This window comes from Aethalodelphis obliquidens, unplaced genomic scaffold, assembly GCF_003676395.1.
Source record: "Aethalodelphis obliquidens isolate GAN/ISIS:26980383/991018 unplaced genomic scaffold, ASM367639v1 scaffold13, whole genome shotgun sequence".
Lineage (NCBI taxonomy): Eukaryota > Metazoa > Chordata > Mammalia > Artiodactyla > Delphinidae > Aethalodelphis > Aethalodelphis obliquidens.
The window spans coordinates 7,254,302-7,272,169 of record NW_020837957.1 but is presented as its reverse complement, the minus strand read 5'-3'; the positions used below and the strand labels follow the sequence as shown (position 1 = coordinate 7,272,169).

The 17,868-nt window shown below is 35.0% G+C and overlaps 1 protein-coding gene across 1 annotated transcript in view; it reads right to left on the bottom strand.

The window, feature by feature from the left end:
- The window catches only part of LRRC7 (leucine rich repeat containing 7), a 506,342-nt gene that overhangs the window by 76,795 nt on the left and 411,679 nt on the right, over nt 1-17,868 (bottom strand). Inside the window, exons 20-22 of the mRNA XM_027114043.1 lie at nt 13,731-13,842; nt 13,338-13,518; nt 9,978-11,658 (exon numbers count right to left, since the gene is read on the bottom strand). Coding sequence (XP_026969844.1) covers nt 9,978-11,658; nt 13,338-13,518; nt 13,731-13,842 — 1,974 coding nt within the window. The remainder of the gene's footprint in view (nt 1-9,977; nt 11,659-13,337; nt 13,519-13,730; nt 13,843-17,868) is intronic.

Here is a 17,868-nt window from a genome sequence, read left to right as displayed (position 1 = left end):
TTAGTATTTCATTATATTGGTGGGAAGCATCTGTATGAGTACTAAGCTTATTTTGGTAATTTTAATCACTGTCTATGAGGATTTATGTGGATTTACAGGCTGAAGGTTTTTTTCATAATTAGAAAGATAAGTGAATCCTTCTTAAGCAATAGGTAGCAAAATCAGTAGAAACTATAGGCATAAGTCACCCCAAAGTGCTGCAGAAATATTGCTTTGCTTTCAGCAAACAAAACAAAACAAAATAAAGCAAAACAAAACTGGAATTAAGTAAGTAACCTTTGGAACTAGGGTGAACGAATGCATATCAGATATTGTTACTATTTGATCCTGAGTCACTTGCATAGGTCTATAAGAAAGGACATTAGAAATTTGAAAAGAATTTAGGTGCAAACATTGCTATCTAAACTCTAATTCAAAAGACGGTGGAATAAGTATCAACTAATAAAACAGATACTGAGGCCATCTTCTTCCAGGCAAAATTATATGAAAAGATCATTGAATACATATATTTCCATAATTTCAACTTCCCTTCCTCTGAAATTGTAATTTATATTAGTGTCTGTTTCAATAAGCCAAAAAGCAGTAGGTACTATGGCGTAATATTATGTTGGTAAAAGTTAAAAAAAAAAAAAAAGGAAAAAAATTATCAATTTCTCCAGTGTAGAAGAGACCACACTACTTATATTGGCAGCTGGACACCTGCAGATGGGGAGTTAGAAAAGGCCAGGGATTTCTTTCCCAGCCTTGCATGTCTCTGGAGCAGGATTATTATGGATGATTAAGTCGTGATTTTCTTAGGTTCAAAACCTTTGATCTTTTCCTGCTACCAAACATATTTCTTGGTGTTACTGAGTGCTCAGGAAATGCAAGTGGATCTTAAAGAGGGCAAGGTAACTACTAGCATTTATTAAGCTCAGCTAAATAAGAGAGCACTGTATCTGTAGCACATAGGGGATGATTTGGGTCATGATGTATTTTAGATTAGTTATTATGTTCTACTTGTGTATTCTTTTCTCCGTCCCATAAGATCTACTTTTCTGGATTGTTGTGAAGATAATATAATTATGTATATGAAAGAGCTTTATCAAATATTATGAATTACAGTCAATGAAAATGTCCGATTTTATAAACATTTGAGAAGACATCATCATATACAAGAAATAGGGACTTGAGTGCTAAGCAGAGTCGGATTCAAATTCTACTACCATGCTAGGTGTAGTGGTTACAACAGTAAAACAGTGAAAATATAGTTGAGTTCTTTTATGTAACACATGAGTCTCAGTTTCTTCTTCTATACAATGGTGAGAAATAATTCCATTCAGGATTTTTGTGAGGGTTGTGCAAAAAAAAAAAAAAAATTTAAAGTATCTCATGGTACTATGTACATAGTAGATTTCCAATAAATCCTAGTCTTTATTCTTCTCCTATCAAAATATTTATTTTTTCTACCATTAATCTGGATAATAAAAATGACAGTTTGAACTGACATTTTACAATATTATATTTCTCTTCGATAACATAAAATTTCAAGACAGTAGCTAAGCTCAATTACAACAGAACACATCCAAAGAAGCACATTGAACCATCAATAACGTCATAGAAAGTTGTCTTAAATGCTTTTTGGAGAGGCAGTGAATAAATGACAAATGAATAAATGAATGAATGAATGAATGAATAAGTAAATAGATAGAGAATACTAATAACTTATAATTTAATAGCTGACTTATATGTCTTAGATGTTCTATTTATAAATACTATTAATTTTTTTATTAAACTAGAGTAAGCATCAAAAGATGAAAATATTAAAGGAAATTAAATTTATTAAACTAATTTTGTGGTTTTCTTGATTTGCATTCTGTTAATATCAAAACAGGTTCTGTAGAATTACCATAGAAAATATAATTTACTATCTATAATACAGAAAGACTATATTTAGCTTGTAGTCCATGAAAAATGTACAGTACTCGACCTGGAATATAATAAATATGAAAAAATAGAAATATTCAAAACACATAGCAAAATCTGGGAGAGTCTTTTCTTTTTATCCACATAAATATTCGCTGTGTAAATACTTCAAGTTCAGAGTTCTTCAATCTTTATTCAAAAATAGTTATATCTTTTAAGTAGTTTATTACAAATTTGTTTAAAAGAAAATTGAGAAAAAATTATTAGATATGTTTTGGTAGTCTAAAAAAAAAAAAAAGATCCAAACCGAAAAACAAATAATTTGCTCAGTCAGGACCTCAGGTAGTGCCCTTTTGTCAATTACCATAATGGAAGGATGGGGAGGTAAGAATCACAAAAAGGTGCCCTCTCTGGGTACATAACTTGCAAGAAGACAATCTCAGTGTAATAGAGAAAATACAAAGAGATGCTCCTTTCTTCTAATTGCAAGAGGTTAAGTCTTGCCAGCAGAGGGTGTGGGGAAAGGGTCTGGATTTCAACCCCTGAATGTTCCCTGGGGAGGGCACCACCTATACAAAAGTATGCTGCAACTCCATACCCAGTTCTTAACTGGTAATACGTGAAAACATTCATTTAGATTCCTTAGGACACTTCATTTATTCTTTCTAGGACACCCCAAAGTCATTTACCACAGTACTTAACTAGAGATAGCCAGTGTTATCATTCAGCAATTTTATGAATAAAAAGATAGCTCCAGGATTTTCACAGGAGAATGAACAGTTTTTGTCAATTTTATCTACTGAAATATTTTTATTTTGACCTTACTCTATATTTTAGTGCAATTCTCATGGCTAACAATCATTTAGAGGCTGTAATGATATCTTAAATAGCTGATACTAATTTTTATTATCTTAAGTGGCAAGATGAAAGTGCTGTAATAGGTTTTTATGTATTTGTAAATCAAAGGAAAATAATTTTTGCCTATCTCCTCTCCTGGTGAGAAGGGCTCCAGGAAACTGAGCCTCAATCATAGGACCGGTTATCAACGGTTAGTGGAGAATCTGAAAGGCTGCCCCTTAAGAGAGGTTGACCCTAAAGTTTGGCAGAAAAACCAAACAAATTTTCAAATTAAGGAGCTCTGCAGAAGAGATATACCTGAGCACAAAGGCAAAAGGGCAGAGACTTAGATTGGAATCCATGAAAGGAAGTAGAGCATGGAGTAGTCTTGAAAGTGATTAAACATCCAGTAACCACACCTGATAATGTTCCTGCACTAGCAACAAGGTAGCAAAGTTGTCCAGATGCTGAAATGTCTACAGTTTACAGGGCTTAAACTCATCATTTGGGTCATAAAATCTTTTGAGGGCAATGGAGTAGTTGCCCTGACTGTTTATTTCCATCCCTTGCTTTCTTTCTTCTCCCTTTTATTTATTTATTTTTTGGTGTGTATAATAAAGTATTGATGATAATTCATTTTGAGATAGACTATTTCAATACTTGAATTACTCTTTTTTAGGGGGACCTGGATGGCAGCTTACTTATTTATTTGTTTTTATTGAAGTATACTTGATTTACAAAATTGTGTTAGTTTCAGTTGTATGCAAAGTGATTCAGTTCTATATATATGTGTGTGTGTATATATACTGAAATGTATATATATTATTTTATATATATTCGTTTTCAGTTTCTTTTCCATACTTGAATTATTCTTGGTTTGCAATTTAAGGTAGTTTCCAAAAAGAATTCCTTTAGGTCATCTCTGTGCCCAACTGAGTAAGGTTGCAATGTCTCCAAATATAACTCTGCAATATTTCTGTTACAGATCATCTTAGAGCTATAGTAATAGTTAATGAATCCATTCTATAGGGTACCCCCCCAAACATCAGAAAATTAATATAGCAACACAGAGGTACCTAATTTATATCTGGAGAATAATTTATACATTGAGAAACAGTGCTTCAAGTGTATTACCATTTTTCAGACACTGAATATATCTATATTATCCTATAGATTGATGAGAAAATAGGGCTAAAAACTAAGCAAAATAAGGGGTTATCCATATGATATAATTTCAAGGGGTTCAAGCAATAGCTTCTTTCATACCAAGATCTCTCAAATCTGCTCACTGTATTTTGAAATTCTATGATCGTAGTTTAAGGGTTTGATTTCTGTTTAATTACCAAGCTCTCCAGAAAAGGTGTCTATTTAAGTTGTGATGGCTCATCTGTTCCTTAGTGCAAATAAGTTTCAAGATCTTTTTGAACACTGGTTTTGTTAGGGCAGAAGATGAAAGCCCTGGGCATCTAAGAGGACATGAAGAACAGACTAGAGGCTCCTGTGAAAAGGGTCTCACTGACGGTAGTGTGCTGGAGCCGACTTGTACTAGCTCATGAGAGCTGACTATTCTCAGTCCCAATTCTGAGTTCAGTGATGTCAAGTTACTACTTTGAAATTGGCCAGAGAAGGAGTGTTTTATCACTGACATAGGTAAACACCATAAATCAGTCATTTTTCTCCCTGGAGAGAGTTACCTACACAATACTGGTCCTGTAACAGGAGACTGAGGACAAGGAAAATAATTTTCAAAAGTTCTCAATTAAGTTAGCTTTTTTTCTTTTCCCCAAAGTGATCATGGGTGACAAAAAAGCTGTGAATTTAAATGTCTCTTTAATTTTATTACTCTCCTCAGAGTAGGAAGCAAGCTAGGGGCTGTTATTAAGGCTAATTTGACAATAAAACATGAGTTTGTGGTCTTATAACACTCACTTTCCTGGGATGGGAGTTTGCTTCGTATGTTCATCAATTTGATTAAGAGAAGAGTGTTTGGAGGCTACCATCATTTTGTTATCCTTACTTTTCCATTGCTTTTTTTTGTAAAAACTTACTAGGTTAATGACTACATTAATAATATAGTCATAATGACATATTGTGTGAAAATGACTCATTAGTTTCCATCGGAAGGTAACTAAGAGTGCATTAGTCAATTTAAACAGGTAAAATGTGTATTCTCTGTTTTGCCTGAATAAAACAAGCAGAAACGGTCCTTTGACAATGGAAATGTTTCCTCTTACAGTATATTCTCTTTCAAATAAGCCTACATTTTCATTTAAAATCATGTGAACTTTCCACTTTTCCATTAACCCAGGATGAGTAAAAATTTGCTAGCTAAGTTACAAATTTGTTTCTCATGTTTTACTACTGTGTAATATTTCCTACAAAAAAAAAATGGGCTAAAGAAGTATTTAGAAGTGCCAACCACTTAATTTTCATTCTAATTTAGGACTCTATGTCTTTTTCAAAGGAATCAGCTGAAATCCAATAATAATTTCTTTGTGTGTGTGTGTGTGTGTGTCTTTTTGTTTTGTTCTTTTATTTTTATTATTTCTTTCACTTCATGAGGATTAAAACTGTAGTTCACATCCATTCTCTATCTCAGCTCTTGTACTCAACCAGCATTTATTTAATCTTTTCTTCTGAGAATTCCTTACTTATAGCTAGTTCATTGGTACATTTAAGACTTAGATTAATTGACCATAACTGTGTGGGTTTATTTCTCAGCTGTCTGTTGCGTTCCATTGATCTATGGGTCTGTTTTTATGCCAGTGCCATCCAGTAATAATTTCTAGTTCTGTTCTCAGAATGCATCAGCAAGAGAATATAGGGTGGTCTCCAAAAAAGTAAAAAAAAAAAAAAAAAAAAAGGGAGGTATGTATCAATACATACATATACACACACAAAAGAAAGAGAAGCAAAGAATAAAAGAAAAAGAAAATGAATAATAAGAAAAAAAATGAGTCTTAAAGCAACACAAAAAGCCATGTACCTGCTCAATCCAAAAAGCAAAGCTGTTAAGCAGGAACCTGATAATCAATCTAGCTATAAATATTCATTTAGCAGCTAAGAGTTTGGGCTCTACATTGTTTGCCCTTGTGCTTTTTGGACTCCTGAGAGTCTATAAGCAGGGCTGTATGTACAGCCTAAACACATTACGTGAACAAACAACATTAATTGGCTTTGGTATGCTGACACATGTAGGGCAGTCCATACTTACTTTCTGAAGAGGTAGTTCTTGTAGATCAAATTTAGACTTAGTCTGCAAGTTTAAAGTCATGCTTCTGCCTGCATGCATTGCTGAAATACCTCCATAGGGCAGCATGCCAAGGTTAACTGTGCTGTGTTTGTAAGCAGCATTCTGAGTAGAGGAAATAATCATGTGACAGGATGTGAACACATGCTCAACAAACTGATTATTACACGAACATGTTTAAATTTATAACATTTAACTTAAAGCAGGCAAACAGTAACTTTCTTTTTTAAACATGCACTTGATCAGACAGAAGCATACAGTAAACAGTGTTAGTTATGCACATAATGAGTACCATCCAAAACTACAGAAAAGACAAAAAGCAAAGATAACATTTGTTTTACATTTGCTGCTAACTCAAAGGCATAAAATCTATCTCTTATATATCATGATTGTAGTGACTGGACAAATGTTCATCAGTGGCGGTCTATTAATTCAAAAATTTCAAACAGCGAGGTCTTAATCAAATTTTGTCAGCTGCAAATCTCATGGTCTCTTTCACATTGTAAGATTAGCACATACAAATTAGCTTAGCTTATAATTCTGCCTTAAAACTAATACACTGAAAAGTTAAAGCCAAAATCAGTTGCTTTTATTTCTCTGTCTATAGGCATAATTATGGCAACTCAGAAAAAAGAGCTGGTCAAAAAAATCAGTCAATCTGACCAGTGGATGATTGAATTTGCTTATTAGTTTAGTTAAACCAGTCAACTTGTATGTGAATCCAAATATTCTAACTTTTTTGTTGTTTCTTAATTACATTTTAAACTGGAAAAATTTCATAATGAAACTAAAGGAACTATGATTTGAACTATTAATGCTGTTTATCTGATATACCTAAATACCTATAGAACATTCTAGTGATATTTGCATTGTAGCTACCCTTCAGTAGGTTCATCTAAAGTTATTCCAAGTGTCTGATATGTAGTTTGTTTTTTTCTACAGAACTTCATTTAAAAATTAAAACATTTTGTATACCCTGTCATCAAATAGTTTCCATCAGTACAATCTCTACTTTCCACCTATCATGGACATGTAATAATTGACAGCATTTGGCCCTTTTAAGTAATTCTCTTAATTTGGAAAAAAAAATCTACAGAAGTTAACTTAGTACACTTTTTAAAACTGGATATTATTGAACATTAACAGCAGGCAGCTATTCTATTCTGAGGGCATTTTTGCAAAGAAATGATTTTTAGCACCAGAATTCCATCAACTGAAAGACTATTAAACTCCTGATGGTGTGCTACTAATCATATTTGTTATGGATCCCTGATTATTTCATCCAGAGATTTTTTTTCATTGTCACCATGCCAAAACTGAAAAGGACACTGAACATTTCAATCTAGCACTTGAATGACTCCTTAAGGGTTAAAATGACTCCAGTCTAGTGCTCTCTCAGCTCTTATGGAAGAGTAGCAGTCTTAGACATATGGGTTCATGTTTTCATTTCTCCCAGTCAAATGGGGCTCTATAGTGGAAGCATGAGCCTTGAGATAAAACCAAAGGAGAAAACAAGCATCTTTAATCTAGGGTAGTACTTGGAGCTGCCTCTCCAAGGTCAACACCGAGCAAGATCTTTAACCAACATTATGTAGAACACTTAAGCTTATCCAATGTCCAGGCTTCTAGGCAGTTCTCTTGTATGAGGAATGGACAAAGATCTTGTAGTTTCTAATGTAACTATTTGATTTCCAGGGTTCAAATCACTCAACTAAATTTCACTGAAAGGAAGCACACTGTGTCTGGGGCAATCTGACTTTGGGCAGAATGTTAAGAACAACAGTACAGAACTATTTTTACATAGCAACTCTGTGTTCCAGCACCCTGAATTTATCTTGTTTTAAGTTTTAAGTTAGATACAGCCTGAATAGCTCAGTAACTCAATTTAGAGAGGGAAAGAAAAGTTACTTGGAGAAAAGAGGAAGAGCTTTCAGGATTTGATAGCTTGAAGCAATATTCTAAGGTAATTTAATTTCATGGAATTAAATGAGAAGCTATTAAATATACATTGAAATTGCTCTGAAAAATGAAAGACAGACTGAGGGAATTATAAAGACAGAGGATATGTGAAGACTAACTAAAAAGGGAGGTATTGTCACAGTAATGGAAAAATACATACAAATTTACTTTTAGTTATCTGGATCTGGGACAGGCAGGACCTCCAGACTTCTGCTGATCCAAATCCCCCTTCCCCAGTCCTATTTTCCTCTCTCCAAATTCCTGCTCCAACTAGAGGAGTCACCTACTTTTCAGTAGCTCTGATCAAAGGAAAGGAACCATTTATTTGGGAAACCAGTAAATAAATGATGGTACCAAGTGCTTAAAATTTTGTCTTTTCTTTTTCATGCTTTGTTTTCACTCACTCCTCTGTTGCCTCAAATTACTAGTCATTGTATATATGCTCCAAAAAGCTTCTTATAACCTTTCTTGGCTAGTTCATCTTACCCTGTTACGTATGGTCGTGTCTACACGAGGCCAGAGTTCCCAAACTGTACTGTTTTATTTGGCCCCAAATATTTTCGCCCTCCAAGTTATCTGTCTACATGGAGGGTATAACTTGAGGTAAGGCATGGTGACAACCGACCAGGTGTCTCCCACTGACAGCCAGTCATGAGGCTTTGATGAGGCTCCCTTCAATGGGACTGAGCACACCTATTTGAAACAGACATTCTGATGAAATATTTTGCAAGGCAGAACCAGTTTCCACATTGAGAAACTAATACCCACACCCACATTTATTAGTTCACTCTTTCCCTATAAATAATTGTTTTCTTGTCATGTAGACACGACCTACAAACAATATAATTATTTTAAGAGTACACCTGAAAACATAAAATTCAGCATTAAGAAAATATATAATAAATGCAGTGACCTGTGCTTTTAGCAGGACACCAAATGAAATAAAATTATTGAGTGAAACATTCTAATGGTATATTATTACCCAGATCCCCAATTTACACTGAGCATTTAAATCTAGAAATAGAGAACAAAAGGCCCTATTTTCACAAAAAGGACTTTTAAGATTCTAAGGTCAATGCAGAGTACACAAAGCCCTCTACACCAAAGCCGCAAAGTATCAATACACTCAGTGGTGATGGTCAATTGATCATAGTTTTAGAAAATGCAGTCTTCTCTTAGAGAGATACAAACAACAACAAAAAGTAATTCTAGGTCTTATACAAGTTTTTTTTTTTTTGCTCTCCTCAATTGCTATGCATTTCATGATTTGCTGTGATTCAATTTTTAACTGCATTAGGATTAATGTCCCCCCCCCTTTTTTGCTGCAATATACACACTAATTTGTACGTTTGTAGTCTTTATAAAGACATCATCTATTTTTGTTGTCTGTAGTATGATTTGAATTTAACCATTTCTTTCTATAGGAAAAGCAACATTCTAAATGGCAGGATTTTCATTGAATAAAATAATGTGTAGGAGGGCATTCAATCTCTGCTTATTTTATTTTTCTGTTTCTTGCTGAGAAGATTATTGCTCATTAGAAGTAATAACTTTAGTAGTCCCATAGCAGTAACTATATGCAAATTGTATAAACAAATTAGGTCTGATTTTAATATAAGTGAGTGTGTGCAGAAAGGATTAGAATACTACTTTTTATAGATTCAATAAAAATCATACTCTTTAGGTCACTAGAGAACAGTTTTGTGTCCTAGGAGATGCATTTTGCCTTAATGGCTAGAAAGCAATTGAAGCACTATCCCATATAACAGAGTCGAATTCTTTCTTACTAACCATATTTAGGATAGTTCTGACAAATAATTCACCTATACATTATGAACTCTCAAAGAGCATCAAACAGTATCCATGAAAAACTATTATGATCAATTTCCCCACAATATAAAGATAAATAAAATGCTGATCATCTATTCATTCATGTAGTTCATGCTTCACTACATGTACTTAGAAATGCCAATAAAGTAAAACTAAAGGCAGGAGGGATATTCTTACAGAGAAATGCCAAACATACCCTGTCTAACCTTCTAGCTTCTATATGTCTAAGCAGCTGTTGTCTCCAGTCTGCAGGCATTTTACCACAGCTCTCCTCTCCCTTCACAGGAGTAGGCCTCGTCTTTATATCACTGTTATCTGATGGCTTGTCACCATAGTTACCCAAGTTATAGTCAGATGGTATTTTTTCCAAAAGAGCTGCCATAGTAGGCCTAGCTGAAACTGGCCTGGTTTGGGAGGCACCATAACTCTCTGTACTGTAGCTTCTTGCAGACAATGGCCTCCTTTGGGTAAGGTTTTTAACTGGAAAACTTCCCGCCTGAGCTTTCACTTCTTGATATGAAGGGTGTTCATCTTCATACCTGCCATTCCTTTTCAGGAACTGGGACTCAGTCACTGAAACGCTGCTTTGGCGATCCAGACCTGCCCTATATGGAGGTCTGCCGTACCTATCATTCGGAGGCAGCTCGTGAGGTTCACTGACCCTTCTAAACATGGCCATTTCTGTGGAACTCGCCAGGGAGTCAGCTCTTCTCAAGAAGCCTGCCCTGGCACCTTGGCTTGCAAACTGGGCATTTACCACAGCATCCTCATTAACAGATGGCTGAGAAAATGAAAATATTTGCTCAATCGGTGGGTATCCTCTGTAAGCTCTAGGACTAACCAAATCCTTGGTGATGTTTTTGCCCGGCTGTTGCACGTACTCAGAATTGTGTTGAAAGGGGGGCGGTATCCTCTTTTCAGCTTTAACCTCCACTGCTCCTTGGGGATTGAAGCTTTGGTCAAATTGATAGACTTTTTTTGTCATGGAAGCTTTTTGTTGTTGTGGCCCTTTACAACTTCCATAAGTGAGCATCTCGTCATCCAGCATTGGGACTGACTGGCTTCGAGACATACTGGACATACCATGCTCTGGTCCTAACATTTTGTCAGGTCGTTCGTGACTTCCTAAGTGATCACTCCCAGAAGCATAGTTTTCTAATGGTATATTATAAACCTTGTATGTACCAACGTCAATCTCATCGATACTCTGTGACTTCTTGAATTTATTGGACTTGATGTCTTTCATTAGTGGGGAAAGCCTCTCTGTGCTTTTGCTAATTGAAATAACACCTTTAGAAGATTCTGGGCGGCAGTGGATTTGAGAAAAGACATTACTGAGACTCCTGTTGGGATTAGAATCATGATACTCCCATGGTACTCCTGGAGAAAAAGGACTAGGTATTTCAGCAGATTCTTTTATATGTTCTTTCCTTTCAGGCAATGGGCTGGTGGTAGGGGTTGTCTCTAATTTGGAAGGGAAAGCAGTCCTGTCTTCAAAAGGACTAGGGGTTCTGGTCCAATTCTGCCAAGGATTGGAAGGAGGCACTTCTGTTTCTGGTGTGTGTCTGTGTGTAGACTGCTCAAGTTCCAGGGGAACACCAACAATCCTGTCCTGCCTAATCAAAGGCCTGCGTCCATGAGAAGATGTGCTTCTAGATTTTGAACTCAGGAGAGGATTATTGTTGGCATTCTCGCCTGTGGTTTCCTCTGCAACAAACCCGGTGTTATCATAATGTGAGCCATCAGTCCAGTTGTCAGTGAAAGTGTCACTCAATGGCAGCCGGTCAGGACGCTGTGGTAGATTCCCTGGGGGGACAGCCTCCCGCTGGCTGAGCAATGGCTTTGCATCAAGAGGCTGTGGGAAAGATTGTGCAATCCTGTGAACACAATGGGAAGAAGAAACCTGAAAATGAGGAAGATCTGGGTCTTTGCCAGAAAGAACACCCGGCCAGAATACCACCATCCTTTGTTCAACTGATCATTCATCCACACGTCAATTATGATTAACAATAGCATTATTATTCCATGTCCAAAAAGAGTCACCCCTTTACCCTGCTCTAAATTTTATTTCTTCTCAGTTATCATTACCTTCTAATATACACAGTTTACTTACCTGTTATATGTCTTGTGTCCTCTGCTAGAATGTAAACTCATGAGGGCAGAGGTTTTTTTCTCTTCAGGCTTAGCATAGTGCATGGCACATAGTAGGTACTAAGTACATATTTGTTGAATGAATGAATGAATGAATAAATGAGTGAATGAAAGAAATATAGATATTTTTAGTAATGGTCCTGAAACCTGTCTGATAATTAGAGCTACCTGATTCCTGGTCCCCATGAATTTCTGATTCAGTACATTTCCAAACTATTAGTTGAGAGTACATTTCTTATCAATGCTTCTTATATCTAATGAACCCAAGTTGTCTTCAAATAACATATTTGAGGGCCAGGTATTAGAAGACATTAAATCCATTGTATAGTGTATGCATTCACATATCTTTTTCTAGAATGTAAATTAAATTAAATTAAATAATTAAATTAAATTAAATTGTGAGTTCTGGTCATTGGCATGTTTATTCTGGTGACCACAGTATCTCTACAAGATGCTCATTTTTCTAAGTTTATTCTAAATCATTTGCACACTAATGATATTGAATTATATATCTTTTATTAAAGATTTTTAAGGGCTTTTGCTAATTGAAAAAAAGTGCATTTAGAAGGCATCTTCCAAAAGTACCTAAATCAGTCTCAGCTTATATAACAAATAATAAATTTAGAAACTGAGTTAAGATTTTTATCATGGGCATCAATGAGTAGAAATAGTTATTCATCAATTACCAAAGAATATATTGTTAACAGTATTGACATTAGCAGTAAAATCTGAGTGAAAGTCATTGACTACCTATATCATATGAAAATTTTTATTTGCTATTTGTTACAACATGTTACAAAACAACATGTTACAAAACAAGGGAATCAGCACTGGGTAAATGCTACTTCATTGAGTCACTTTATTGACCTCCATAGCTTTTGATTTTAATATATCTGTAAAATGGAAGTAATATAGAGTAGGAGCCATTTTGGAAGGATTAAATACTTTTACTTACATTCTAACTTTTCCAGGTGGTGATAAAATGATGATGATGAAGATGCTGATGAAAAATTTATTGAATGTTTACTCTGTACTTGGCACATTAGTGCTTTCCATGAATCTTTCTTTAATTCATAACACCATTTTGGATGGTGAATGCCCAAATGTGTCACAATTATGTACTGAGGCAAACACAATTTTTGATTTTCGATTAAAAATTTTTTGGGTTCTATCATCTCAACCTGTTAATGTACTACCCTCACTCCGTAAACAATGGTTTTGCTGTGTAAAATGGATTTATCCACTCTTGGAAATCCCAGGGGGACTACATTTGCTTACCTGCCCCTCTGTCTTCTATGCCACTCATGTGCTGAATACAATCCCCAAATTAAGAAGATTCCATTTTTTTTAAAATGTTGCTGAAAATAAGCATTTGGGGACAGAAAAGAGGGAATTCTAAACACACCTGTTACCCCACAAAGAATTATGTACTGCCTCTTTAGCTGTTGTCTGCAAGGACCCCACTTTAACCCGGGTGTTAGAGGATCCTGAGGAAGCCTGGGAAGGCGAGTAGTCTGAGTAAGTGCCTGAGGAAACACTGTTATTCAGACAGTGAGTTTTGTCAACTTCAGACTCATCTGTTGATTCTGAAATGTAAACAGGAAATTATTTTAATGCTGTGAACATTGACAAGTATAAACACAGAAAGGCAAGTATGAAAAACAGCATACCAATGAATGTTAGAGATACATATTTATAAAATATTTCTATAGACTATGGTATATCATAATTTACAACTGGTGATTCATCATGCACATGCATTTGTGGCATATTTTCCACATCAGGTTCACAATGTTACCTTTTTTGTCCTTCCCTAGCAGAACAAGTTTGGGTGGGTACAGAGGGGTCTCAGCTAATGAAGGGTGAAGTTCCCCAATCCTCATTTCATTAGCTGGATGAACAAAAGAATCCTGAGAGATATAATAATACAGGACAAGGAAAGTAAACATTTAAACATTGGTTAACCAAGATAGCAATATCTTTATTTGGCTCAGATACAAGATGGGACTCCAGAATTTAATTCACCGTGGCGCACTAGGAGAAGTGAATCATATGTATCTCTGAGGTAAGCACTAAAATGTTTTGTTTTTCTAATTTAAATGAGTCCACTTATTCATCAGACATTTTTTGAAAGCTGTTTTTATGCCTGGCACTGTGCAAAGAACTGTGGAGTTTCCAAAGAAAGACAAAATGCCACCAATGCCCTGGGGGAGTTTACAGTCTAGTTAGGGAGATAGATATAACTCATAAAACAGGACTGAATTATAATAAGTCATATATAAGTAATACAATACATAATCTATAACATATAAACATGTAAGAGTTCTAAGGAATGAACTCTTTTAAGAGTTCTAAGAGGAATATATTACTGACCAACTAGTTTTTTTTTCAAATATTAACAAAGTTAATGCACAATTGGGCCCTATAAATACTGCTTTTACTCTCAATCTCCCTCTTAATTCCTACTGTTTCCCAAGTGATCTTCTCAGTTTCTTTAGTTTTACCATGCCTTCTTCCAAAGGTTTCTAGTTTTCTCATGATCAATCTAGCCCGCTAAATCTTCACTCTACATCCTTTCACTCAGTATAATGAGCAACATTGGTATAAGAATATAACTTTATGACAAATAAACATATTTAAAAAAACCGATGAATTTTAAACTTCTGTAATTCAAATTATTATTCCCGGTTAACCAGGTAGTGGGAGGACATTAGGAAAAGCAAAATTCTCACTTCCTTCTAGATATAAAAATGGCTTATTTACACTCAGGAGTAAGTAGTGATATAAATTTGTGCACAGCAGTTATCTTTCTGTCTTTTCCCCTTAAGCTCAATTTGAATTTAAAGAAGAATTTTCAGTTTTTTTCATTCATTAGTACTTGTTTGTTTGAACATTAATGTAATACATTTAGAAGTATTTTGTTAAACTGGAGAAAGAATACACTTGAGGACAAAATATAATAATGAAATGGTTCCTGCTTTATAACTAATTGGTTGGTAATATCAGATAGAAACTCTTACTATACATTTTGCTTACCCCCGCCCGCCACCGCAAACCTGGGTATATCTGACACTTTTTTAAAAAAATAATATTTCAGTGGGAGAAGACTGGACGATCATCTAGTCCAATCCTTTCATTTCCTAGAGGTGGATTCTGAGACTCAGTGAGGCCCAGGCTTACATAGATAAGTAGACAAAGATCCAGCATGGAGGTAGGATTCCTTTGGGCTCTAGTCGGATGATTATCCCTTACATTGCCGCTTCCTGGTTAGCTCAGCTTGAGCATATTAGAGACTTAACATGCAGTATTGTATATATTTGAAGAGGAATGGAAAAGAGAATGGGATTGATGGAAATTCTGGAGATGAATAGGAAAATCTGTGTTTTCATGGATTTTGAAAATTATTTCAAAAGTTTAGCATAAGAGACTTTGGATATAGTTTTGAGTTGAGAGAATAGAGTAAAAGCCTTCACACATCTTTAGAGACATGTATTAAGTAGAAGCAGATGCAAGTCTGAGAAATGGTACTATGAAAGGCATAAAATATGTTAAGACTTTCAAAAATTTTTCAGTTACAAAGTGGCATATTTCTGTTTTATTCCTGCTTTACCGCTTATTAATCAGGTTGCCTCGAGCAAGTCACTGTAACTCTCTGGATCTTATTCAATTTATCAATAAAATGAGGATAATAGATAATAAGAATTAGTGCAAATTTCTTTCTAATACTAACATTCTGTAAATATCAATATAACTTATTTGTTGAAATAATATTTTAAAAAGGAAATATTCTTATGACATTTTAATATAGAAGTATAAGCATTTTGTTTTAGTCAAAAACAAATAAACAAAATAGTTGTATAAGCACAGAAATGTAAATATAGTTAAGGATTTCACTACTTTTTTTTCCCCTTATGCCTTACACATTCGGTACTCAATTTATCTTTTATGTATAGATCAAACATTTACACTTGTATCTCACAATTGTGACTGGAGCTCTGCATGGCAGCTATAGTTTGACTTAAATTCTAGTCTCTGACGCTGCTCAAGAATTTCTATTTTGAATCAAAAAAGAGCCCTCATGACTGGGAAGAATGATATCAGCTAATCATGAACTTGCATCTCTTCTCTAGAATTCTGTGGCCCTCCACCTAGGTAGAGGACTACTACTGAAGCAAGAGTAATGGATTTACACTGACCCAGTTAGACTCTCTTATCTTTATGAGCAAAATAATGATGATGATGATGATGATGGTGGTCATCAGTTAAGAAAAATCTATTACCTGTCTACTATTGTGTTACTATGCTAAACACTATATTTTATCCCTGTTGATTATTTAAATGATAATCTTATTTTTATTGTTATTTATTATTTTAAGTTGTTTATTATTATCACCTTTGTTTTACAAGTAAAGAAATGGAAGTTCAGAGAGGTAAGCAAATAATTCCAAGTCACAAGCTTAATAGGTGGTAGAGCTGGGATTTGAACTGGAATCTGTTCTTCTTGAAGGTCTTCTATGGGATACTGTATATGCTATATTGTCTATCCTAAGAAAAGCTCACTTCTCAAATGGGCTTCACATAACAAAGTTAACTATCCAACAAAGGAAATTAATAATTGGCTTTGACTCTATAAAGTCTTTTATAAATAGCTGGAAGAATCAAGTTCATGTTGGAAAAGTGGGTGAAGCTTTTGGGACTACTTCTTTGGGTGAAGATAGTGGAAGTTACTAGTAGGGAATCAAATTTAGTGGAGTTCCCATTATAAGTAAATTGAGCCATATTTTTTTCTGGTGAGGGGACAGAGATTGAGGGGAAAGAAAAGGTAAAAATTTTTTTTTTTTTAACCCCATTGCCCTTCCACTGGTCAAACTAAATCTTGGCTGATACTGCTGTAGTGAAAGGGAGCCTAAAGCCTAATGTAGAAGTCAAAGGGGGAAGAAAGCTTATGCCTGAGCTTTCGAGTCAAAATAAATAAACGCATTAATAAAAGCATTTAAGGAAACTTTCAAGGGTAATTGACTATTCTCTTTTTCCTGGAGAAAGATGTGATTCCTCTACAGAGAGAAATTGGACTGAGTCTCCTAAGAAACGGAAAAGTGCCTTCCTTTATGAAAGTGGTTAATGCAAGCTAGCGACTCACAGAAGTATTAAAGGAGAATGTGGCAGGGTCTCCCGCTCTTGTGGATGGGAAAGGAATGGTCATTTACTGCAGCTTTCCTCTGTGCCACGATCTGTGCTCAGAACTGTTATAAATATTTTCATCTGATTTCATCTCCGCAAAATCTCTGAAAGACTGTTATTATTATCTGTATTTTTAAAGATAAGAAACCAAGGCTCAGAAAGGTTTCAGTGACTTGTCAAGGTCATACAATTGGTAACAAGGTGGAGTCAAACTTTGAATTCATGTCTTCTACACTTTCCCCTGTTCCTTTCCCCCGTTCTGAAAACTGTGCTCTTGAGGCACTCACAGTGCTGTTGCTAATTCACAGGGACACATGGGTTACTTTAAATATTTGAGGGGAAAAAAGCAATACTTGACATCAGTCAGATACTGTGAGAACTGCTACCTTGAGGTAGCTCTCAGTTTCAACATTAGATTGCACACTTCTTTTGATTAATAGTCTGTGTGAATCTGGGTTTTTGGTGGTTGCTGTGATAAAAAATAATCAAGTGCCACTGGAAAATCAATGTGAAACAGAAATTAGAGTTGTAGTACCCAATATGATTCCAAGGTTTGAGAAGGTAGGTGGTGTCCAACAGGTGCACATATTCCATGAGTAAGTAGTTTTGGTTATTCAAGAATGAACTAAAACTATTATTTTCTCTTTCAATTTATGTGTATTGTTTTTTTCAAATAACCACTAAGTGGGGCATAAGTATTTACTAAGTTGTTCAGACCTAACAATAATAATTGGAACTGTTAGGTATTTCTTGGC